Below are 26,194 nucleotides of genomic sequence, written 5' to 3' on the forward strand. Positions count from 1 at the left end.
AAAGTGAATAATATTGTGTAAAACATGAGTAGGCAGCAAATGGCCTCGAACTGCATGGAAACCCCTGGGGATCCAGATGCACTCCCCAGAAAACCAGAGTGAGTGAAATGTCCAGAGATGGACTTGTGTGGTCTGAAGGTCCCTGGATATTAGCCACCCTCAATGTAATGCAGTACACATTATGTAGAATTTTATGGATTTCAGGTTCATATGGTGTTTATAAATGGAAGATACAACAATAAAGCTGTAGCCAGAATCTAAAAATCCCAAGCTAGGGATTAATGATGATACAACATGGCTTAATTAATATAATGTATATAAAATACTGTATTAAACTTTGACATGTTACAGTTTTCTGGATACAGCAGTAGTAATTGTTATTTAAAACATATCTGTAGTGAAGTGCACAGGAAGTCCAGTATGCTGATATTGTTTCCATTTAGTTTTTACATAATGGTTGAATAATGGCAGCTACTATTATATACAGTAGTCCATTTTCTTTAAAAACAGCATTTGAAGAAATGAACATGTTTGTAATGTGCACTGCAGCAAATCAGTATGACATTTTGTTAATGAGTGCAGCATTTTAAATGTGATGGTATCACCGTTTATGTAATAATATATATTTTTTATTTTAACTTCAGCAGTTGGCACTGGTAAAAGCGACTTCCGTAGCCATTCGTTATGTGTCCCTGATCGCTATTCCACGCTAGGAAGACTTGATAGCTATCGCTCTTCTGTGCAACAGTGTGACACCAAGGACTCCAGCTGTCAGACAGAGGAAGTTAAAGTGGTGCCACCTTCAGTGAGGCGAATACGTGCACAGAAAGGCCAAGGAATTGCAGCCCAGATGTCACTGTTGTCCAGTTCTTCTGGCAATATGTCTGTGATGAGTGATTCTGCTGGAGTAGTATTTCCTTCTCGCTTAAACAATGATCTAGGTTTTCATAGCCTACCTCGGTCTGGGGCAAGAGTGTCCCTACAGCTATTGGAACGTAGGCACAGCCTCTCTAAGTCAACAGAAGATGGAGCTTCATCACATCTGATAAGCAGATTGCAAGCAGATGGTAGCATAGATCACCTGAGGAACAGCGGTAGGACAGATGTGCTTCCAAGAACAAAGCCTCAAGAGGTAAGGAACTTTGAGAGAGAACAAGCAGAAGGCCCAGCATGTGTGGTTTCTCCACATGCAACTTACTCAACCAGCATCATACCAAATGCTACTCTGTCATCTTCCTCAGAAGTGATTGCCATTCACACCACACACAGTGCTGGATCAGCGGATAGTAAAATCACAAGTTCCTCTTCATATTCAAAACCTAGAGACAATCTTGTTGCCAACTGCATGGCAAGCACAAGAGACCAACATAATTCTTCTAGTGGTACTTGGAGGGAGAATAGTTCAACACATCACTCACACTCCTCAGACACTGTATCATCAAACGCTGTGATGGTGCATGCTCTTGGAGATTCAGGAGTATCTCTTAGTGGTGCAGGAACTTTGGGAAATGCCCCTCAAAATCTTACCACCAACTGTAGGAACAATCTGAATCTTCCCAGCCACTCTCGAGACATTGAGAGTCAAAGTGAATCAGGTTATTTGGGAGAAAAAACACAAGGAAGAGTTCTGAACACCACAAACTACAGTGGGTTCAAACGCTCTGAAAATGAAGAGACTCCTATACACAAGTTGAATTGTGCTACTCCAGCATGCTCCACACCTGTGAGTACCTTGAGCACTGGTAGTCTTGAAAGAGTCTCAGCCAAAGAAGACTCAAGCTCTTTATATTCTGTGGACCATGATGGGTATTACACCTCCATGCATGTTGACTCTGGACTCAAGTCTGGTAAAGCCTGCAGTAATAACAGCTTTGGTAACCCCAGGCATAGTGCCACTAATGTGTTTGATGGAGTTGAGAAGAAATCTCTGGGGGACTTGTCGAGCTGCAGTGACAAGTCCCTCTCACGAAGCATATCCTTGAAAAAAGCAAAGAAACCACCTCTACCACCATCTAGAACAGACTCTCTCAGAAGGATCCCCAAGAAGAAATCTGAGTCCAATGGGCAAGTATTGGATGACTCGTTGATTGCTAGCCTCCAACACTCCTTGCAGTTGAACCTCAAGAGCAAAAATGGCAGCTCACCATCCCAAAGCCCCTGCAGTGATTATGATGACCCTTGGGTGCTGCGCTCACGTAGCCAAAGTTCAGTGAGTGCCAGTAGCAGCATGATGTCTGCAACAGGCCTGAACATGTACTCCATCTGTGCTGTCACACCTTCCCAGAGTGAGACGAGCAGTATCAAATCAGAATATGCTGACCAGTGGGGTTATTATAGTGATTTTCCTGGGATGCCTGATGATCAGTTAAAATCCCCAGTAGTTCATTCCACTAATTCTGCACCCAAGCTGAATGAGTATAATGTTAGCATCAGCCACCCTGATGACACATCCAAAGCTTCTGCACCACATGTGCCCAGTGGGTTATCCAAACCAAAAATAACTTCTCCAGAAAAATCACATAGAGTAACATCACCATCTAGTGGATATTCTAGCCAGTCCAACACACCTACAGCACTTACACCGGTGCCGGTCATTCTCAGATCTATGTCAACAGGAAATGGGAGGCCCAAGACAAAGCCTAAAGTGCCTGAAAGGAAGTCATCCCTGCTGTCTTCCGTTTCAGTGTCTTCCTCCTCCACATCACTTTCTTCCAATACATCTGCTGAAGGAAGTGTGAGTGTGAAGAAACCTGACCCTGGACTGAGCTTCCCTCTGGTTTCTCCTTCCCCACTCATGTCTCCCGACGACGACACTGGTGATGCTCTTCCTCCCCCACCACCCCCAGCAGCAGATGGTATAGACGTGCCTCCTCCCCCTGGGTCTCCCAATTTCCCACCACCTCCCCCAGAAGCTGTTGTAAGTGCATCATTTCCTCAGAATGCTCCGTGGCTTCATTGTCAAGATTCGACAGTGAGTCATTTCTTTCCTTCATCTCTTCCCCTTCCCCCTCCTCCTTTCCCCTCTTCAGTCCCTCCGCCAGCACCACCACTGGACCCCAAATTCACAAAAGATCCATATAAACATGCACCCTATTTGTCAAAAAAATACATTCAGGAAGATTCTTATCACAGCACAATAAAACAGCCATTAAACAAGGAAGAGCTCCCGAGGCCTGTGATGCCTCTGGTAACCACTCAAGCACTTCAAATGGTACAGCTAAGATCTGTACGGAAAGCGGCAATATCGGAGGCAGAAGAGTCAGTTGAATCCACTTCCAAAACCTATTCTCAGGAAAAATTGGCTGAAGTTTTTTCAACACAGTCACCTTTAAAACCGTGTGCGCCTATGAAGGAGAATGAGAGTATGGATGATGGTGAGGTGAAACCCCAGAGAGTTTCTGACAAAAGTTTTGTTTACAGCCTTAGTCACAGGTCTTATCCAAGCCTCAGTGATGGTGGGCCTCAACATACCAGTAATAAAATGCTTGGAGATGGAGCAAATCTAGCTCACTCATTTACCACCAATTTACCACACGCTAGTGTTGAAGAAGCACTAGAGCAGAACCAAGGTTCTCACTGTGATCTTTTAAGTTCATCACTCCAGGGAGAGTCAGGGTTTCTCAACAAGCTTCAGGGTACATCACCAAACAAGAAGCCACCACCTGTTTCAAAGAAACCCAAACTGTTTGTGATGGTACCACCCCCACAGCCCGATGTTGTAGCAGAAAAAATAGGAGAAGTGAGTGAAACAGTCAGAAGCTCTCCAATTGTAACTACAAGTGATGCTGCAGTTGTACAGTACAGCCAGGCTGAAGACTATCCTGCAGATGGATTCTCTTCCTTTGAAATGGACTCTGGCGGTCTGGTTCCAGGAGGAGGAGCTGTCAGTTCCCCAGCCTATGATACACTGGAAAGCAGCATCTCAACACAGCAGCCCGCACAGGAGGAACAGACTTGCATATTTGAAGAAATTGGTGCTGACAGAAATGGAGACAGACTCTCGATACCAGATAGGCACCTGCCTCAGGGGGATGAAAGTGGTAAGTCTGCTTCCAGTGCCATTCTGCCTTTTCACCTATTGTATTGTGTGGGAAGAGTTATATAAAGCTGACTTAGCTGCAAAATAATCAGTGCAGGAACATACAGAGACCATAAGGGAAATCAGAGAGCCTGGGTGACTTACATGTAAAAAATCTCTCATGCCTTGGGATTTGTTCTTTCTTTTTGATAAGAGATTTTGCAAGATGTTAGTCAACTTATGTTCTAAAAAAATGTGATACGACAGTTTAGCTTTTAAACTGATAACTGATGCTGACCATTAGTGGGAGGTGAGAAACCCCAAAATAATTTTTTATGTTCTTTGTAACCAAATAAAAGCTTTTTGCGGACTACAGTTACTAAAAAGTGTTGTTGCTGTTGTCAATAAACAGACAGGTTATGATTATCTGTATTTAGAGAAATGTGTATGTGCTTATGTTGTGTTTATGTTGGCTCCTGAACTCAAGATGGTTTTTTTCTGACATCAAGAGCATTCAGTGCCATGTAATTTTCACACTTACATTTCAGCTGAAGTGTCTGAATCAGATGCAGCAACCATTCTTTTACTGCAAAGCCCTGTTCTTGAGGAAGGCAGTGAGATGGTGGCAATGCCAACTAGACCACGGACTACTGAGGATCTTTTTGCAGCCATTCACAGGTATGGCTTAAGGTGCCTCATCTGTGTTGCTCCATCTGTTAACTTTGATGTTCCTTTATTGTGGCTTTCTATCATAGCCAATGTTCATATGTTGGATTGCATTTTTTTTTAAAAAAATAAGAAACGTGTTTTAGATGCAAGTATCTCTAGCTAGAGTACATCACGTTTATGTACCTTTCATTGCTTTGCAATAACCTTTCACTAATTTTGAAGCTAAATTTTACTACCAGCAAAATCCAGTTATGTAAAATTGTCAGCCTTTATCTCCTTGATGCCAAGTGTCTCCTTGTTTATATTGTACCATTGCACTCAAATCTGCTTGATTTAAACTATAATATTGCTTTCTCTGTGTATCTTTTGTTTTCATTCCTTTTGCCTTCCATCCCTCTTTACTCTCCTCCGCTGATTATATGGTGCAGTTTGGGACTGAGGCTCAACTCTAATGCTTCATGGCAAGCTTGGCTTAAACTGGCAAGTAAACATGATATATCAGTCATATGGCAAAACATATGACTATAGCTGGATTATAGATCATGATAATCCAGTTGAAGAAGGGCTGTTTTGTGGCACACAGATTTATTCATTGAAAATTGCAACACAGACAATCGTTACCTCAACTTCATTTTATCTTGATTTAAAAAGAAAAGAGAGCTCAGTAGATAAATAATTGCTATGGATTTCAATGGGCTACACGTTATTAATATTCTTCATATAAACTGTTTCAATAACAGATATTTAGAGATCAGCCCCTTTAGAAAAATTAACTGAGGTTCTACCAGAAATAGTAAAACATCCACAGAAAAAACAGTCTGATCTTAACTTGCAATCTCAAATGTGCAACACGAGTTCCCTCTTCTGGCCATGTCTTGCTATATATTGAACAGATTTTTGAATTGCAACTAAAATTTGCTACAATATCACACATAAATATCCAGATTTTGGGCAAGTTCATGTTTACATTCAAATAGCGGAGAGTACCCAGAATCCGCTATTCAAAGAAAAAATGAAAAATTCCCAGCTACATGCCAAAGCTCTGGATTGCTGAAATAATTGTTCAGCTATGTGGTGTTCACAATAGCATCCGCCCTGTTGCGACAGAACAGTGTTTGTGTGGGTAAGAGAATTTTGACACTCTTCCCTCCCAAACTTTTGCCCCTAACTTTCCTGTAAAAGAGTGGGTTTTATGTGAATAAGCCCTGAACACAGATTTTTACAAAAACTGGAGAACATTCTTTTGAAACACCGGAGTTTCAGTTGTGTGGCCTCCTTCAAATCATTCATTGTAAGCAAGGATACATCCCATGGGTACTGATATAAGACAACTGATGTGCTACAATTTGGTGTTTGTCATGCTGCTGCTTCATAGTGCAAAGTTTATTGTAAATGTTACGTGACACTTCCAGTTATGAACAGAGAGAAATCACAGAGTAAATAATGTAAGCATAATAAGACATTTCCATAAATTGTTCCATCCTCTTTGAATGTGCTTTATTTTTCTGTGTGCCTGGCTCTTTAGGTTTTTTAAATAAGAAAAGTAGGCTGTACTACCTGATAAGCAAAAGAAAAATGAATATTTTGCATTAAGCTTACATAAAAAGTATTGGGAACAGTGCCCCCTGGTGACCACATTCATGCTAGGGATTAATATGGCAAAACAATTATATTTATTTCAGGTTCTTTCTGGGGCATCTTTTGTTTTTGCGTTTTTTGTTCACTCATCCTTTTGTGAACCCATAACATCTGCTTAAAACAAACAAACAAACAAAAAAAGGTGAAGCAGGCTGTGCCTGACCAATCACCACCACAGAGCCCAGTGGCACATGGCCAGTCAAAAAGATGACCTCCTTTCTCACACAGCTCCACAAAAGCAAATGAAATAGTCACCAACAGCCTCACCAAAATAGAGTATATATGTTTAACAGAATAAATAAACAGTAAATTAACCAAAAACTATTTTTAAAAATCAATCAGTTTTTAAAAACAGGGAGAGTACATTCTTACACACACACACACACACACACACACACACACACACAGAGCAAAATATATATACCATATTTTTCCGTGTATAAGACACTACTTTTTCCCAAAATCATTACACTAAAAACTGAGGGGCATCTTTTACGTGAAAGTAAGCTGAGATAGCTGAGGAGAAAACAAAATGGCATCTGCCTTGTCACAAGGCTTAGCTTCCTACAGTCAGGAGACTTAGCTTCCTCCAATCACAAGTCTTATGGAACATCAGCTGATGCTGAACAAACCAACTGGAACACACCTCATTGGAGGTGGAGCCTGTAGGCTCAGATGCAACAGGAACTCCAAATGTCCGAGCATTCTGAGCCCAGAGGCTGAATACTCAAAGTTATGTTTTCTTAAGTTTTTGGTTAGAAAAGTGGGAGGCATCTTATAAAATACAGTATATAAAGAGACCTATAATATAGGATGATTTCTGTCCCCTTATCACTTCTCTTCTCTTCCCTTCCCTCCCTTCCCCTCCCCTCCCTTCTGTCTAGTGGCCAGCCAGGCAGACAGAAAAAAAAACCCCAAGGAATGAAAGGTCCAAAGAGGTGGGGAATTATCAAAGAAAACTGGTGGGATAATCCAAAAAATAATAACAAGTATGCATCCTGGCACAGGCAGGTTGCCTGGTGGCAGAAGCAAAAAATAATCCAAAGAAATAAGGGAAAGTTGAACCCCGCCCCCCCTAAAAAAATAAGAAAAGAAAAACAGGAAAGGATCATATACACACACAAACATGCAGGCAATCAGTTAGCCAGCACAAACCAAGATGGAGGGCACTAAAACCTCACATACCCACAAGGAATGACTGAGGTAAAGAACAAAGTGCTCCTCACTAGGTACCAACCAACCCAAGTCCTTTTAATGTTAAAAATTCCTTCCTTCCCAGATAGTCTGATTGGCTGCTCATCGCAGCCCTCATGACACTTTTGACTGAAAAATTTCCCAGGCCATTTGAAGGTAGAAAGAAAGGTGGAAAAAAAGGTGGGGAAACACAAAAGACATGCAAAATGTTTGTGTACCCTGATTTTGTTAGTAGGAATAATTTGTGTTGAAGTGGCATCCTTTTGGTAAGTGATGAAAGAATGCAAAAACAAAAAGCAAGCCTCTCTTTTGTCTTGTGTGTAAATATAAAAGGCCCAGCTCTATTTCATACTGTATCCTTAATTTAGGTGTCTAGTAACAAGCCACAGATAAACAGTACTAGTCCACATTTATATATCTTCCAATTTATAGCTCACAGCTTTTTCTGATTTCTTCCCTATCCTCCACCACCAGAAGCTGAAATGAATATGGGAACAGTACACGTCTACCTTTTTCCTGAAATTGTAATATACTATTTGCTTTGGTGATAGGTACTATTGCCGGTAATTTTATCTGCAACTCTACACATGAAACTTAATTTCAATGGATGTATACAGAAACATATGGCTGTTTAGACCTCTTTATTTCAAACTAGGCATGCATACGTCTCAATTTCAATATTGCATCAAGAAAGTGATGAATGAGTGCTCATTCAGTGTAGCTATGAACCTGATTTTATTTTACCCTGCTCCCACTTCTTTCCAGAAGTTTAAGTAAAAGCAAAGCATATGCTTTTCTGTTCCTTTCTCTTCTGGAAAGGGCGAGGGTCACACAAGAGTCCAAGACTCATTGAGGGCTGTTTTTAGAAACTGGCAAATGAACATATTGTTCAGTCACTTCTGAACTTAGTTCCCCCTCCAAAAGTGGTATTATTTTGTTAATTTTTTTCATTCTCTGCAGGCAAAAGAAGTCCAGCGCATAGTAGTTGTTCATTTAAACAGTCTAGTATTCTTTTTTAAATGAATTGATGTTTGGATTAGCACTGTTAGTATTAATTTGATAAAAATGCTACTTGCATTTTACCCTACTTAATCACTTATCTACACTCTGTTTTTAAACTATAGGCTCTGTGATTTCCCCTCTAGGCATATTAATTTGTAGTTTTAAGAGATATCATTTTCTCTTTGCAAGGTCATGTAGCAGCTTTTTAGATGATGCTCCATATTTAGTACTCTGTGCTATGTGCTAATTACTATTCGATAGGCAAGTTAAATGCTTGCTAGGCTGCTAACTCCCCATGGAGAGTATGAATTTCATTTAGTCTTCATTAATTTCACTCAGTTTGGCAATTTCATTTTGAACAACTTGACAAATGTCACCAGTACATGTTCTGTATACGACATTCATTTGGGAAATGCTACTATTACATTGAAAAGTTTTTTCATTAAGAAAATAATATTTAGCAAGATTCAGATATTTGTTTCACAAAATCTTAAATCTTAGAAATTTAAATTAATTAGATTAATTTAATTCTGTGCTGGGAGATTAAAATAATTGTGTTATTTCAGAGGTATACTCTGTTATTAGAGCATCAATATTTCTTTCTGCTGTAGCTCCTTACTAAGTTTTATAGTTACCATTCATCTTTGTTGTTAACGAACATCAGCTTTTTCTTAGTAGCATGTAGAATGATGGGCTTTTTATGTGAGATACTAATAGTGTTTTTCTGTTTTCCTTCCACATTAATATCATAGATCCAAAAGGAAAGTCCTTGGCCGCAAAGACTCTGAGGATGATCATGGCCGAAATCATTCGCCATCACCCCCAGTTACACCAACAGGTGCTTCCCCAAATCTGTGTTCCCTTAAGCAGGCCGGATCAATTCAAAGAAGCATTCGCAAGAGTAGTACCAGCAATGACAACTTTAAAGCTTTGCTGCTTAAGAAAGGGAGTCGCTCAGACACTAGTTCTCGCATGTCAGCAGCAGAGATGCTCAAGAATACAGACCCAAGGTTTCAAAGAGCCAAGGTAGACTTGCCCTGGGATCTCAGTGACAATACCACAAGTTCTTCTCCTACCAAGAACAGACGGGCCCAGGAAGAATGGGCCAGGAGTGAAGGCCTGATGCCAAGGAGCCTGTCCTTTTCCAGTGCCAGGTATAGTCGATCTCGAACCCCACCCTCTGCTGCAAGCAGCAAGTATAGTGTTCGAAACCGGATCCAGAGTAGCCCTATGACTGTTATCAGCGAGGGAGACATAGAAGCAACAGAACCTGGAGAAAACAGGACTCACAAGTCTTTGGAAGAGGAGCAGCTGGATGTGTTTGACATTGATGAAATTGACTTTCATGAAGATGGAGGTTCCAGTGACAGTTCCACAGTGCACCCAGATTTGGTAGTTTAGTTGGCAATACCAAATCTTTTAAAGATATATGTATGGTCATTAGTTAAAAAGGGTTGTGGATTAAGAAACAAGGCACAGTTAAGCTAGAATTTTAAAAAGTATATGCAAGAAATAAGGAGCCAGACCTGGCAGCAAGTCATAGTAAGTACAATATACTGTACTTTGCTGCCAACCGTATAGCATGTGCTCATAAATTGATGCTGCAGTACTGATACCTCTGGGACTTCTTAGTCTGAAAGTAACTAGCAGGAAGACTTCTAAAGCCTTAAAAATCCTCTAGATGAAAACAAAAAGCAATTCACCAGGTATTCTTGGCTTCTGGGTGATTTTTCTTTCTTTCCTCCCTCCCCATTTTGGAGGGTGTAAAAAACTAAAGTAAGCCTGCAAGAAAAACGGGAACCTTCTGTGGTACTAGATGGCAGTAGCTTTTTAAGTGTGTAAGTTTATGAAACTTAGGCATCCATTTGAGCAGGGACTGAAAGAATTAAATATGCAGCCTATTGGAGTTAGCAGGGTTGGCATTTTCCCACTGCTTCTTCTAGTGTGGGCTTCTCTGCTAGTCTGACTACATCATAATAGTTAGCTGTGCCACTATCATGATCATAGCAACAGATGATCTTCAGTCTGAATTATTTTTTTAAAAAACCCAACAGGAAAGAAATGCTGTTGTAATACAGAACTGACTGCTGTGCAGCCATATTACAGCCCATCTGTTTGGCTTTTCAGGAACCTATTACCTTTACATAAATTTATATCTTTGAAAAGGAATTGGGATGTCCTTTAGGCAATGTGACACAAAGGGCTACATATTTGTAATTAAGATGTACACGGATAATTTAGGGCCATGGTAAAACAAACAGCAAAATAGCTGTTAAATTCTAGATTTGAAATCAGAGCTAACATTTTATAATTTACATGATAGAACAGCCAAGAGTTATTTTCGTTTCATTGTGTGGGAATGAAGTTAAATTGTGTGGGAATAACATTGTTACCAGTTTTTCTTTGTTGAAATGAGAAGATGTTTAAATAACATATCGCTGTCACTTGAAATATCAAACACTTGCTAACTTTTGGTTACCAAAGAATAGATTATAGTAACTTTTACTTTTTGGTCTATAGTCAGTGTTTCCTTGATTTTGGGAAATAATTTTAATCATTTAGGAGACTTCCACTAATTTTATTGAATATTTACCAATGACTAAAAAAATAAATGTACATTTTCTTACTTGTAAAGAAAACCGATTGAAATATCAGTTACAATTTCAATCTGTTTTTAAAAAGGAAACCTTTTAGTTTTCAAAAAGGAATTTTTCATAAGTTGAGTTTCTGTAGTTTTTATAATGTTTGTACATAATGAAAGTTCTTAAGATACCTTTTGTCCTCCCAATGTTGACATTTCTACATTTTTAGATGTTAAGAAAAACCCTCTATGTAGATAATTTATTTTAATGAACAACACTTGACTCCTTTTTTCTCCATCTCTGTATTTGCTAGTACTGTAAATTTCAGGGGCCTTCACTTAACTCAAGAAGGGGTATGAAAATGCTATGATTCTGCTACAATAAACAAGGCTGCCATTTGTCATCTTCTGTCTCGAGTTAATAAAATAACACTTGGAAACCAGTAGATATCATTCTATTGACAACCAATCTGTGTTACGATCAAAAGGGTTTGTGGTATGCTCACCGAGGCACAAGGGAACCTGCACATCTGGCTTTTAAATATGAGCCAAGGGCTCCATTCACTTAAGTCTGTTTGAACTAAATTGAAGTTAATAGTTGTGTCCCATATAGTCAATTCTACCTTTTGACAACCCTTTCCAGCATTGTCTCAATGTAGAGTGGTGGCGCTGCGGGTTAAACCGCAGAAGCCTCTGTGCTGCAAGGTCGGAAGACCAGCAGTCGTAAGATCAAATCCACGCAAGGGAGTGGGCTCCCGTCGCTTGTCCCAGCTCCTGCCAACCTAGCATTTCAAAAGCATGCAAATGCGAATAGATAGCCACCACCATGGTGGAAGGTAACAGTGTTCTTTGTCTAGTTGCGCCGGCCACGTGACCACGGAAACTGTCTTCGGATAAACACTGGCTCTAAGGCTTGCAAACAGGGATGAGCACCATGCCCTAGAGTCAGACATGACTGGACTACGTGTCAAGGGGAAACTTTACCTTTAACTTTACCTTGAATTGAAATTGCCCTACAGAATGTTTCCTCCGAGAGAAACCTTTATGCAAAGGTAGACAATAGCATTTGCATCACTTCGTATTTCCTTGGAGTGCAAATCCCATCAGCCCAAGCCACCATAGCTAATTGTGAGGAGTGATGGGAGACACAGTCCAACACAACTGGAGTGCCATGTTGCCTAAGTATGTGCCTGTCTCAGAAAATACAAGAATGTTCTTGTATGCACTGAATTCACTGAATCACAACCGTTATATTTATTACCACGCACCATGTCTGCATTGAGCCTACCATTTCTTAAACTACACAGTATTTAATCTTCCTGTTTTCCATTCTCCACTTCAAATTCAGATTTTATTATACAATCACCCCTCTTCTCCTCTTCCTTCAGCTGATGTACCTCTAAAACAAGTACTATCTATAGGTGTCATTTCATACTTAACCATAGATATTTTCCATTTTCCCCCCAGTAGGGGCAGGTGACATGTTTGATTATAGCAGGTCTGCTTTCAAGTTCATCCACACTGTTCAGTTTAAAATATTTACAATGTACAAATGTGGAAAATGTAGTGCAAAGAGAAACTGTACAAATAATAACAGCATAGGTTAAAGTAGCAATGTAATTGCCCTGTTTCCCCTGAAAATAAGCCCTAATATGATTTCTCAGGATGTTTGTAATATAAGCCCTACTCCAAAAATAAGCCCCAGTTAAGTGAAACCCTGCCCTCCACCACTGTGCAGCAACCAGAAAAAGATAACATGACTGTAAAATAAAACATCCCCTGAAAATAAGTCCTAATGCATTTTTGGAGCAAGAATTAATATAAGACCCTGTCTTATTTTCGGGGAAACATGGTAGCAGTTTTCAATGTCAGTCATAAATAATTTTTGATTAAAATTTGGGTTCTCGTTATCTACATTAACAACACCATTAACAATACTTAGACATAGCACCTTACAAAAATTCATAGAAAAAAAACAGGCAGGTCCCTTACCCCAAGAAGTTTAATGAGTGGTAAAAATAATATATGCAAGTTTGTCCTGTATTAAAATATCCAGTGAAGCCTCTATGAAGATGGGCACCATATGTTAACTTCCTCATGACAATATGCCTGTCAGTCTAGTTATTCAACTACAGCCTTCTGGCAGAATTGTACTATATAGTGACAACATATTGATCAGTCATACATTACAGGTTTCCATTTAAGAAAAACACACTGCAATCATATAACGTGGAAAACACCCTTAAGGCAGGAACATCAACCCTGTGGTATACGTAAGGGCCAAAATGACCTGCTCTGCAGCTTCCTAAACTTCACTCAGTGTTTTGCAATACAAAAACCAATGTCAGTTTGATCCGGATGAAACACCTCAGTTTGGCTACCAAAAGTGTAAAGATTAGACATTATTTTGGCAGCTCTGTCTTATTAACTGCACTGGGATATTTATGGCATAGGTATGGTGAAAATAATATATCTGAAAACATAGCCCCTCTCCTTTAAAGGCACTGATGTCTAAAACCTGAAGCCGATTCATTAGTTGCTGCAGAATATACTCTGGAGACCTTCAAGGAAGTGATACCATCTGATGGTAGGAACTCTGCTCCCCTTACCTTTAGTAATAATTTCCCTAGCTGTGGCTAAGTAGAATAATAATTTTACTAAAACAAAGACACTATTTAAGCATTTGGAATACTTACCAGAGTTTCCGGTAGCCCCATTCCTTTATGTATCACTCTTCTATGCATGGATAGACATGTCTGAAGCAGTGAGCCCCAGGCATCTGTAGACACTCTGTGGACCCTGCATCCTGTTTCACATGGAGATCCCCCAGGGGGGTCTTCAGATGTATCACCTTCCATACATAGAAAAGTAGTGTCCCCAGAAAGAGAGAAGGTGGGGTTCCTTTACCGGTAGTAAGTAAATGTGAGTTCCAAATGCCTAAAAAACTAGGGGAGAGTCAGGGACAAGGATTTAATTAAGAACATTGTACCTCACCCACCCTTACACACTATTTCAGTGTAGAACATTGTACCTCACCCACCCTTACACACTATTTCAGTTTTACACACTTGCCTTAGGCTTAGGATATTTGGAAACCTGTATAAGGATTCAAAAGCTGTAGCGTCCATGCACCAAATTCAGCATTGTTCAGTCAGGTTATTTGAACAAAGAATTAGCCTTTCTAGAGAGAGGATTCAGTAACATTTTCAAAGTATATGTTCTCTTCTGTTCTGGTGGTCTCTCCAATAGTATGGTACCACTTCTAATTTTAGATATGCAGCTGGACAAGAGGCAGTGCTGCAGCAAAATATATGTCCATTCATGTTGGCACTGATAGGTTTGAAAGCACAGAAGACACAGCAATAGAATTTTTAAACGTTAGAAATAATTATACAAAAATGCTGTTATAACATAATCTGTTACAAAATATTATGTTTTGTTAAGGACACATTTGGACATTAAGTTGCATTACTGAGGTTTCAGCTTTTCTTGATAAGCCAAACTTCATTGTGCCTGTTCAGTAATTTAAATGGGCTATCATAGCCTGCACTGTAATAGACCTTTTCCTGAAAAGCTTTCCCATCCCGCTTCAAGCTTTCAACAAGTGCCAGTATTTCTTCCTGGTTCCTTTTAGCATTGGCAAATCCTCCAAATGACCTGTTAAGAATTTAAAAAAAAAGAGTGCCGTTATATATTGGCCAAGTATGGAGCCTGTGTCTGCGAAAAATCTAATCTAGGTAAACCATACAAGATTAACACTCAGGCATGGGATATTTACCCTCAAATATTCCATTAACACATTTCCAAGTCAGTGAGACAGACATATTTCTGCTTAGGCATGCTCTGAAAGAGTGATGTGACATGGGAAATATTTCCAGGATTGCATCAGAATTTTTTTTCTTATATAAAGATTAAATGGTTGTGTATGAAGGCTGCATAGATAAAAGCTGTGCAATTGTCCAGTTGGAAGAGCTGGGCAATGAAATAGGCCAAAGATCCATAAGAATTCTGGCTTATCAGTCATGACACCATGCCAGAATATACATCTCTCTTGTTCTTTTGGCTAAAGATACCATGGGGTTTTTCTTGGAAGCTTTTTTTACTGTGTTGTCCAAACACATCTGCACCTATAGCTCTGGCCTGTCCTCATCATCTCACAGGTCACACAAAGAACCTTAAATCCTGGAAACAAGTCAGAGCATCAACTACCCCTTCATTTGCTTGACACAAATAATAAACCACAGAGTGAAACCCAAACCCCAGTGTTTCCATGGATCCCTGGCTTATTGCATCGCATGATCCTGCCAATTACACCCAATTACTTATATAAATGTGGCAGCTGCTCATATATCTTGAAGATACACAGACATTGGTATATGATGTAGAGATACTCCACACAGTAAAAATGTCATAAACCATTCTGTAAGCCATTTCACAGAATTTGGCCATGATAAAGTCCAACTTCCAATAGGAAAGTTTTCCAGTTTTTTTTCCTGATTTTCAGAGTATTTTTTTCAGAGTATCAGCAGGTATCAAAACAAAAACAAAAATAGTATGGCATTTTTAAAGCTAACGGATGTAGTTCACTTTGAGGAAGATGCTGCCCATGGTCACACAGAGAACTGGGTTATTTGGAGCCGTTTAATAGGTTACAGAATGGAGATGGCAGAACCAAAGTGAACCTAAAGAAATTCTCACCAAGGCAGTCCTCTGTAAGTGTGAAAAACAGGTAGTGTCACACCTCTGTCAGTGTACTCTATGCACTTCAACATGTACCATGGAAGAGTTTATGTTTGCTTCCTAAAATGGTCCTGATATTGCATATTTTTGGGTGAAAATTATCTGATATATTTTTTAATTGTACTGTGCTTCTGACACAAATTTAAAAAGTACAAGCTTTTGAGAATTGCAGTCTACAGTGGAACCTCTACTTACGAACTTAATCCGTCCCAGAAAACGTTCGTTAGTTGAAACATTCACAAGTAGAAGCAAATTTTCCCATAGGAATGCATTGAAAACCATTTAATCCGGCTGTTTTTCGTTCTTATCTAGAGGTGCTGTTTGCAAGTAGAGGCATTACAGTGGTGCCTCGCATAACGTTTTTAATTGGTTCCAAAAAAAAACCTTATGCGAAAAAAACTTTATGCGAAACACCATTTCCCATAGGAATGCATTGGAAACCGGTTAATCCGTTCCAATAGGCATGGATTGGCGTCCTTAAGCAAAAAAACCCATAGGAAACATTGTTAAACGATACAATGTTTCCTCTATTGGAATGTATTGAAGCCGACTCAATACATTTCAATGGCTTTGCGAAGTCAATTTTTGCAAATTTAAGTGTGTCATAAAAGGGTCAAAAATGGTTTTAAATGCTTGGATTAGCTTCTGCACCTTCTAAAACGGATGCAAAAGTTAATTTGGCTTTGATCTGACTTTTCGTTAATTTATGGTGAATTTTCCCCCCCAACTTTTGACAGCTGTCAAAATCTGACAGCTCCATTGTTTCCTATGGGGGAGAAAAAATTCACAAAAAATTAACGAAAAGTCAGATCAACGCCAAATTAAGTATGCACACATTTTAGAAGGTGCACTAACGATTCCAAGCATTTAAAACCGTTTTTCAACATGTTAAGACACTTTTGTAATTGAAAAAATGAACATCATTAAGTGAAGCAGGGGACCTAAAACAAAAAACGTTAAGCGAAGCATGGTCCCAAAATCGCTATGTGAAAATCGCCCATAGGGAAAAACGTTATACGAAGCACAATCTGACTCTGAAAAAATAAACGTTAACCGAAAAAAACGTTAAACGAAGCAAACGTTATGCGAGGCACCACTGTAGTTCCCATAGGAACCAATGCAAAGCCGATTAATCCATATTCTACAACTAGGGGGAATTTTTTTTATTTTTTCTTTTGACCTAAGGTGAACTTAGGTCAAAAACAGGGCAGTAATTTTATTTTTTTATTTTTTTTATTGGTATCTTGAAGCTCCATTTGCAAGTAGAGGCAAACTTTTGCAAACGGAGCTGTTTGTAACTTGGATCGTTCATAGCTAGGGACGTTCGTAAGTAGAGGTTCCACTGTACTTTGTTACATACATATGGAACAATATTTAGGCCACAAGTTCATATACAGTATACATGGTAGTTAGGGTGAAGACTAAGAGGAATAGTTCAATTAATTCTCATAATGGACTTCTAGTTTCAATGGCAATGTTAACACAAGAAATGAACATTCAAAATACTACTTATATAAATATCCTGACAATAGATAGCATAATCAGCAGTGTACTTGCACACGAAATATTTTTATAAAGGTAGCTTGTTCATTCATGCCATTGTCACTTTGAAAATTTATTATTGGGGTTAACACTGTACAGTAACTGTCACCCTCTGTTTCTCATTTCATTTGATTCCCTACCTCTACTATGATTAACATTGTATATATAAACCTGTGGCTTAAATATTAGGTTCAGTGCATCTTCAGAAGTGGATTGTGATCTACGAAAACTCATAATTGAAATAAATCTGTTGAGTCTTAAAGATGCCACAATACTTTTGTTTTTCCTTGGTTTTCAAATAAGAGACAACTATGCCCTGCAAGAATGCCATGTAAGCAGCTAGGCCACTGTCGACCTTGACATTGGGCAGTACTTGGAAGCATTATCTGTGAGAGCCAGCAATTGTGGCAGGAAATGGCATGCACAGGAGGCACAAGTGGTAGCTCAAATGTCCAGCCACTGTTGTGAGCCACTACAATGTATTTGCTGAGCACAATTCACTTGCATGTCCCTTGTGAATTCCTGCAGCTTCAGATAGGTCTGATGACAAACATAAATCAGCTCCAAGCATTGCAGTCACTGCACAATTAATGGGTGGGTCAGTGATAAACCTGATTTTAACAGAACATAAAAATGATATTATGCTACAGAAGGGGAGCATATGGGGTAGAAATATGTTACTTAAATGAAGAGGGCTTTCCTCACAATTACAAGACCACCTGGTTTAAATAGAGGTGGGGTGGGGTGGGTTTTTTTGTGAGGAATGATAATACTATACCCTAACAAAACCTGGGCAAGATACATAATACAACATAGTTAAGGAAAAATCAGGTAAAGGCTGTATAGTCATGGAAAAAATGCAAATGCAGGAGCAAGTGATAACTTTAATGTGAATTCAGGACAATAAAAACAGCATGTAAGTTTGGAACTGCCCACAAGAACTTGATGCACAGGGTTGAAGAAGATGATTTATATTCTTGATGGCTGATTAAAGGTATTGCATTCTCCTGCATTTGTACAACATACTTCAGTCACCACAAGGTGGCAGACAAAAGTTAATAGTTCAAGATGAACAATTAGAAAATTAATCAACTGTTCTTAGCTTAGTGTCAAGCTATACACTAAATGTGACGTCTATGACTCAATTCCTCAATAATTATTTTAAATCCTAGGCAGTCTTTGCTCAGATTCATAGCATATTAAGATGGTTGTGGGTTAAAACATTGATTGAGCCTCATAGTGTAGTGGTTAAACTGCAGTATTGCAGCAAAAACTCTGCTTATGACCTTGGTTCAACCCTAGGTTTCTGGCTCGAGGGTCACTCAGCCTCCTTGTGAGGTCGGTACATTGAGTATCCAACTTGTTTGGGGGAGGTGCCTTCATAAATTGTAAATCACCCAAAGATGGAATGCTACGGAGTTTTATATAAGCAGCATGTTTTAAAATACCCACATACACACAAAACCCCACAATCTCACAAACACAAAAAATAAAACATACAACTTGTATGTAATCTCTAATTTGATACACTGAATAAATAATGCACACAGATTTATAATCTGTAGCTTGTAAGAACACATGGCTAATGGTACTTACCTGACAAATACAGTAATTGCTGGTCTGGTTTCAATGAAAACATCTGCCTCTGTGGGCTTAGGTGGGTTTGCCTGGTGTTGAGATGGCACATAGAAAGAAACAATTGTGGTGGACTCACAGAATGGGCCAGCTCCTGGCTGCACATAGCATGTCACTGGAGCAGTCATATCTATCTTCACGCCTGAAGAGCAGAGAGATTACTTTTATCATATTACAACACCACTCCTTCACATATTGCTGAAGTATTAAAAAAAATTAACTTGCAGCCCCAGCTATTTCACAAACATCAACTTTTGTAGCAGAAGACTTCTCTTCAGGGAGAGCTCCTGAGTTGTTGTACATGAAAGAGCACACTAATTTCACTAGACTTCAGGATACCGTCAATAAAACCGGGATGTTTGACGAGAAATGCAGGAATTGTGTTTGCCCTGTTACTGGTTACAGCCAGGGCCTATCACAGAGAATGGGGAGGAGGAACATTTGTCACTGGCTTCACTTCCATAGACAGCTTCAAGCTTAAACAATACTACAATTGTTATAACCCTGTTTCAGCATTCTTCATTTTTAATATACCAGGAGGCTGAAAAATGGAAGTAGCCCAGGGCTTCATCAGCCTCTGAGAGGGCGAGGTTACAACACTTATTTTCCCATCAAAAATATAGTCTGCAGTTTCAAAGGTGCTTCTAGCAAAAGCCAATTGGTTTAGGCATGCTTTTACCTACTATGTAACATTCTGAGTTCCTGTTTTTGCAGAAACAATCCTTTCTAAACCAAGAAGTAGATTAATTTTTTACATATTGGTATAGAATGTCCAGTGTGCAGCAGAACAGAAACCCCAATGCTTCTCAAATCTGCATCCTTGAATCTTAGAGAATTTGGCTTAAATCTGGTTTTAAAATGGCTAATACAGTAGGGCATTTCCATGGGACTCTGGAAGCCAGTGGAAGTGATTACAATGATATGTATAGACTGCCGAATAAGAAGGACCAGAGGGAAGGGGAAGGGGTGGGTTTTTTTTTTAAAAAAAATAAGACTATACTTTTAGGCCAAGCTTCTATAGTGTTGTATTCTTGAAGTTTCCATAGTATTCCTCTAAAGATGTGGATTTCCAAGAGGTGAAAGAATAGCTGTAAATAAGTGGTTCACTACTGGGTCCGTTGTCTCTGCTGTATAGGGTTTTGCAGCAGCACAGTCCAGAAACAATTGAAATGCCGAGCTGTAAGTCATTCGTATAGACTTAGTTTTCATAAGATGGCGTATGGGTCCCTTCCTCTCTGGGAAGAAGAAGTGTGGACACAAAGACATAGTGCATATAACATGAATTTCATGTTTAGCGTGCCCATTATACCATGCCATTCAACTGCAAATCTGTGACACTTTCTACACAACAGTACCACTGTCAAGAGTAATCTCCAAGACAGATTAAGGCTGGTAGATTTTTCACTTCAAATGTGCTGCAATCTGTTCTGCACTCCATTTCTCCTTCTGTGCTCTTCATACAACGAACTGTTGCATGAGCAGATCACTTGTTTAAAGCAATGGGGCAATACACAGCTTGTGTAAGTGGAAGCTGGAGATCAGCTCTGCTCATGAAGCTCTGAGAAGAGACATAGGATACTAGTCTATATATCTTTATATCTTTAATGCTGGTAGCATGCCTGACTGCATGCCAGTCATGCAAAAAGGCATATGATTGCCACTTGTTGACCAGTTGCAATTCACCACCGCAGCATTTTAAATTTACCCTGGAGGTACTAACATATTTCAGGAAACGATGAAGTATGTAGCAGTATTTGGTATTATCTCTTAGCACCTCTTCCCTGAAGGGCAGGAATGACTATTAAACAAACAAACAAACAAATAAATAAATAAATAAATAAATAAACAAATCCTACCTTTTTCATTCTTGCCCTTAATATAGTTAAAGAGCTTTGTGAAACCTGTATTGATAGCTGAATCCCAGTCCACAGTTTTGATTGATGTGCACACCCATTTGGCTGGCTCATACTGTCGAATTTCATAATCAGAAGCCTTAAGATACATGAGAGACAAATCAAGACATTAATCCCTAAAACATTTCATAGTATAAACTCTGAATACTTATCCATAACATATACAGTAAAGGCATGAAAAGTGGAGTGAGAACAGCAATCACTAAACAGTAAACTAAATTGTGTTTAGTTCTTAAGATCTAAGAAGGATTGTTAAGGATGGCGCCATTTATTTATTTATTTATTTATTTATTTATTTATTTATTTATTTATTTATTTATTTATATCCCACCTTTCTCCTTAAAAAACACCCAAGGTGGTTTACATCATTAAAAAGACAATATGTAGAAGACAAAAACAGTAGTATACAAATATTTTTTAAAAAATTAAACATGTATACATTATAAATAGTAATAAAATCAATACATTTTGGACGTCATTCATTCATAAAATTCCCCTAAATTGAAAGCGACTTGAGAATATATAAAAACAAATTTGTTGTTGTTGTTGTTTAGCCATTTAGTCGTGTCCGACTCTTCGTGACCCCATGGACCAGAGCACGCCAGGCCCTCCTGTCTTCAAAAAAACAGCCAAACAGCCTGAAAAACAAAATAGGAAACACATATTTATACTTTGTGACAATGCAGGGTAGTCTCTTGTTATGAAATATACACAGAGAGAGACGGGGGGGGGGGGGGGAGAGAGAGAGAGCACCAAATAACCTTTATGAGTTTTATCTCAAAGCATTTACCATGGCTATCCTATGCTCTGATTCTATACCATATAGAAAGTTTAGGGTCAAACAATTGCACAATAAAATAGCAGTTTGCTTTTTTTCTTTAACTGAAAAGTAGACATAAGGAACCAAACTCCAGAATAAAGGATGTTGGGAGGAGGGATCCACTTATCCGCTGTTTCCTCTATCAAAATCCCATTAATGCATTTTGGAAAAGCAATAAGAATAGGATTTCCCATGGTGAAAAAGCAGCTTGGAGAGGATGAATTTGAATGAAAATTTTTTGAAAGGGGAATTATTCTCCTACTACCCTTATACATTCTTCCATCCCAGCTTTCTAATGTCTGCTTCTCATTGTACAGCATGGGACTATAATTAAAGAATGTTAACTAGGCCTATTGTACTGTATATTTTTACTAGAATCTAAAGTTAACATTCATGGCTTTGAAGCTCTAACGGAGTAAACTATACTGGTTGATAGATCGAAACAGTATCCCAAAATCTGGCTGGTAATTAGAGTTCTCTAACATTTAAACATTCACTTTTCTCTGCTTGCAATAGTAGCCTAGTATTCTTCATCTATAACTTGTATTCAGGAATATTCAGGAACCTGTGGACATTTATACAGATTTCTCTGTTCCATTATGCATCTATTCAGAGAGATCAATTTCTAAACATTTTATATGGAAGTTTTCCTTTCACTCATGTTGGAAATTTCAACAGCAATCACCTGGTTTGGCAGTGCTGTCCATTTGGGCATCTCTAGGCCACTGGAAAAGAGTGCTTGCTTTATAGTCTTCAACATCCTGGATAAAGAAAATAACAACATTACAATTACCCTCTACACCCTGGGTTTCTGTCTGTAGACTGAGCAAAAAGGTAGTAAAGGTAAAAGTTCCCCTTGACATTTTTAGTCCAGTCATGTCCGACTTTAGGGGGCGGTGCTCATCCCGTTTTCAAGCCATAGAGCCAGTGCTTGTCCAAAGACAGTTTCCGTTGCCACGTGACCAGCATGACTAGGGAATGCTGTTTTTAACCTTCCGACCGAGGTGGTACCTATTTATCTACTCGCATTTGCATGCTTTCAAAATGCTAGGTTGGTGAGGAGCTGGGACAAAGCGACGGGAGCTCACTCCGTCACATGGATTCGATCTTACAACTGCTGGTCTTCTGACCCTGCAGCACAGGCTTCTGCGGTTTAGCCCACAGCACCACCACGTCCCGGCCTGAGCAAAAAGGTAGATTAGGATTATGTAATATCTCTTCATTGAGATACCCAGTGTGATGTAATAGACAGAGTGATGGACCTGGGTTCAAGTTTCAACTCAGCCATGGAAACTTACTTGCAGTGCGGAACGGATATAATAATCATTATCATCTGCTGTCAAGTCAATTCTGAATTTTCAGGGTTTTCCAGGTAGTCAATACTCAGAAGTGGTTTACCATTCCCTTCTTCTGGGGGCACCATGGGACTGTGCATCTTTCCCAAGGCCACATAGGCCGGAACTTCTTTCAGGAGCCACAGCATGGAATTAAACTCCCAACCTCTGGTTCCGCAGCTAGACACCTAAACCACTGAGCCCGGTAAAGCCACTCTTTAAATACCGGTATTTATCTTACCATGATAGCCCTATTAGGATCACGGGAAGTCAGTTCTGAAGCGATGGCAAAAAACAAACTGATAAATTAACAAGGTTTTACATAAGAAGAGCCCTGCTGGATCAGGCCAAGGTCTAGTCCAGCTTCCTGTATCTCATAGTGGCCCCACCAGATGCCTCTGGGAGCACATGAGACAACTAGATACCTGTATCCAGATACCCCTCCCCTCAATCTGGCATTTTAAAGTACCTTTCTTTTAAGCCTGGGGATTAATCATCTCCATCATGGTTTGTAACCTGCCATGGACTTTTCCTCCAGGAATCTGACCAATCTCTCCAGATCCTGTGGCAAGGAATCCCACAAACTAACAACAAGCTGGGTAAAGAAATACTGTTTTTCTTTCATCTGTTCTTACTCTCTCAACACTCAATTTGAGTGGATGTCCCCTGGTGCCAGTATTGTGTGAGAGGGAAAAGAACTTCCCTCAATTCATTTTATCCATCCCCTGCACCATTTTATACACCTCAGTCATGTCCCCTCTCAGGTGCCTTTTCTCTAGACTAAAGAACCCCAAACACCGTAGCCTTTCCGCATAAGGGAGATGCCTCAGTCTGCTCTTCACCTCTCTCCATTGTGAAAATTGTCCATTGACACCTACTCTCTGTTTCCTGATTCTCGACCAATTCTCACTCCATGAGAACCTGCCCTCTTATCCCCTGACTAAGGAAAGAGTTTTCTCAGCAGTCTTTAGGTGAGAGACCATATCAAATGCCTTTCTGCCAGTTTTCTAGCAATAACACAACAAAAAGGCCCATTCTTCCTTCCTTGCTGTTCAAAGGTGAAACTGGGGTGGAAGAGAGGAGGCCAGAACCAAAGCTAAATAGGACAGGGCTATGAGTTGAGTTCTGGACCCCAGAGCAAATTCCTTGCACTCTGTATGTGCTCAGAGGCACTGTTGTGTGTGGTTTTTAAATTTTAATCCGACTCTCACCCAACCTAGCCCTGCTATCTACAACTTACTAGTTTACACTGTCTAAGAAAGTAGACTGTAACCCCACAAAAGCGCTCACAAAAATAAACGTTATTTTTAGTGTGTTATTACAGCATACGTTATTTGTTATTATCTGCAATTCCTCCATTCTTTCTTTTTTTTCTTTTGTATAAACGAACACACGACAAAAAATAAACCGCAGCTAACAATAACAGATAATAATAGGTAATAATAAAATAAATAAATAACTTGTATTTGTAACGTGCATCGAAACAGATGCACACCGCTCCCTCTCCGAAAACTGCTCGTTTTCCACGGGCGGGCTGGCGGAGTTCTTGTGCCCTCCTGGGTAGACTTCGCCAGCCGAGACCTGCCCGTACCTGGGCTAGCTAGCACATTCTTCGCCTCGGAGTTGCATCCAGACAACCAGAAATCCCACCCGTGTTGTGCGTCCCCTGCCTGAAAGCACCACGTTGCTCCCCTTGCCCTTTTAAAGTCTCGCTCTCTGACCGTGCAAGCTGGGAGGGCAGCACATCCTTCGGCCCTTCCGCTGGGCTCTGGTGCCTCCTAAGCTCCTCGCCTCCCTCCTCCTGTCTCCCTCAGGCGCACTCACCTGGGCTAGCCTCCCGCCTTTTTTTTTTGCCGCCAGCACCGTCCGAAAACAGCCCTCTCCTGCTCTCCCCAGAGCAGAGACTGGACGTCAACAACACGACGCCTTGTGTAACAGCGACATCTCGCACGCGCGGGGGAAACACCCCCTTGGGGAGGGCGGGGAAAACGGAGCGCGCCTCGCTCCCCCTGGCCAGAAGGGGCCTCGCTGTGCCGCCCCCTCGCTGCCTGTTCTCTCGTGCTGCCTTCCCGCGGCTCCACCTACGGGGAGCTCTCGGATTGGGCGCCGGGTCTTTGCTGTGGCGGCCTCGGGGTGATTTCAGGGGCCGAGGCCGCCTGCCCGCGCGCCAAGGGACGTGCGCTTTCGAGCTGGGGCGCCGGGCGGAGAGGCGCGCTCTTTCTTTCGCTGGGGCGGCCGTGGTGCTTGGTGTCAGATGTCGCTCGCTGTGCTGCTGTCACAAGAGGCTGCGGGGGATTGGAAGAGTGACCTAAGGGCATATGGTCATCTGCCCAGAGGGGGGAAGGGAAGCTGAGATGAAAGGGACTCTTTGAAGGAGAGAGAGAGAGGGAAAAAATCACATATTTCTCTCCATTTCACTCCTACTCTTCTGTGTTTTTGTGAGGGAAATATTATGCCTTTAAGTGATGCGGTTGTAGTCCGTACTCCAGAATGCACGGGGGCGTCTTTGGCCTCAGCCGAGAGTATTTCTGAGGCACTTCTGTGGGGGAAAGTTGCCCATAGCAGCCCTCAAATAAAAGGATGCCTAAAATGGGAACTTTAGACCTCGAAAGTGTACCCACACATTGCTAATTGCTTTCACCTTAGTTTGAATTTCACACTGATTAGACTTGTTGTTTAGTCGTTGTGTCCGACTCTTCCTGACCCCATGGAGCAGAGCATGCCAGGCCCTCCTGTCTTCCACTGCCTCCCAGAGTTGGGTCAAATTTATGTTGGTAGCTTCAATGACACTGTCATTGAACCGCATCTCGTCCTCTGTCCTCTGTCGTCCCCTTCTCCTCCTGCCCTCACACTTTCCCAACATCAAGGTCTTTTCCAGGGAGTCCTCTCTTCTCATCAGATGGCCAAAGTATTGGAGCCTCAACTTCAGGATCAATCCTTCCTGTGAGCACTCAGGGTTAATAATAATTATAATAATAAATTTATTTACAGTCCTCAGACAAGTCACATAAGTATAAAATCTTATAAAACCTTAAAATTTCTAACTTTCAAAATTCCATTAGAACATGTTGGCATACATACAACTGGAAACTACAATCTAATTGGTAT

At 40.3% G+C, this 26,194-nt stretch overlaps 2 protein-coding genes across 18 annotated transcripts in view; one reads left to right on the forward strand and one right to left on the reverse strand.

Moving 5' to 3' along the window:
- Positions 1 to 11,550, forward strand: part of NHSL1 (NHS like 1) — a 201,226-nt gene extending 189,676 nt beyond the window's left edge. For 11 of the 15 annotated variants that reach the window (XM_020777385.3, XM_072996045.2, XM_072996057.2 and 8 more), the window contains 3 exons: positions 645 to 4,040; positions 4,567 to 4,696; positions 9,274 to 11,550. In XM_020777385.3, coding sequence (XP_020633044.3) covers positions 645 to 4,040; positions 4,567 to 4,696; positions 9,274 to 9,922 — 4,175 coding nt within the window. In that variant the 3' untranslated portion in view covers positions 9,923 to 11,550. The remainder of the gene's footprint in view (positions 1 to 644; positions 4,041 to 4,566; positions 4,697 to 9,273) is intronic. The other 4 variants (XM_072996034.2, XM_078383321.1, XM_078383322.1 and 1 more) reach the window with 1 other exon arrangement.
- Positions 11,551 to 13,086: 1,536 nt separating this feature from the next.
- Positions 13,087 to 25,111, reverse strand: HEBP2 (heme binding protein 2). 3 transcript variants are annotated; one of them, XR_013540599.1, is made up of 6 exons: positions 24,911 to 25,033; positions 22,438 to 22,513; positions 20,876 to 21,570; positions 18,981 to 19,161; positions 14,134 to 14,759; positions 13,087 to 14,091 (listed from the first exon to the last, which is right to left on the reverse strand). XR_013540599.1 is itself a non-coding variant. In XM_020778443.3 (5 exons), exons 2-5 carry the CDS (start codon positions 22,510 to 22,512, stop codon positions 14,582 to 14,584), a joined length of 570 nt encoding a protein of 189 aa, XP_020634102.1. In that variant the 5' UTR covers position 22,513; positions 24,911 to 25,111; the 3' UTR covers positions 13,087 to 14,581. The 3 variants fall into 3 exon arrangements, 2 of the variants coding, with proteins under 2 accessions (XP_020634102.1, XP_078239452.1); XM_020778443.3 differs by having other exon boundaries at positions 13,087 to 14,759; positions 20,876 to 21,011; positions 24,911 to 25,111; XM_078383326.1 differs by having other exon boundaries at positions 13,087 to 14,759.
- Positions 25,112 to 26,194: the final 1,083 nt, after the last annotated feature.

This window comes from Pogona vitticeps, chromosome 1, assembly GCF_051106095.1.
Source record: "Pogona vitticeps strain Pit_001003342236 chromosome 1, PviZW2.1, whole genome shotgun sequence".
Classification (NCBI taxonomy): Eukaryota; Metazoa; Chordata; class Lepidosauria; order Squamata; family Agamidae; genus Pogona; species Pogona vitticeps.

Bases quoted from the DNA above. Each gene is read 5' to 3' on its own strand.
- HEBP2 (XM_020778443.3), bottom strand. From the start codon at position 22,512: ATGTTGAAGACTATAAAGCAAGCACTCTTTTCCAGTGGCCTAGAGATG. The intron at 21,012-22,437 runs GTGATTGCTGTT...ATGTATCTTAAG, and splicing joins GGACAGCACTGCCAAACCAG to GCTTCTGATTATGAAATTCG. The intron at 14,760-18,980 runs GTAAGTACCATT...AATTCTTAACAG, and splicing joins GCAATTACTGTATTTGTCAG to GTCATTTGGAGGATTTGCCA.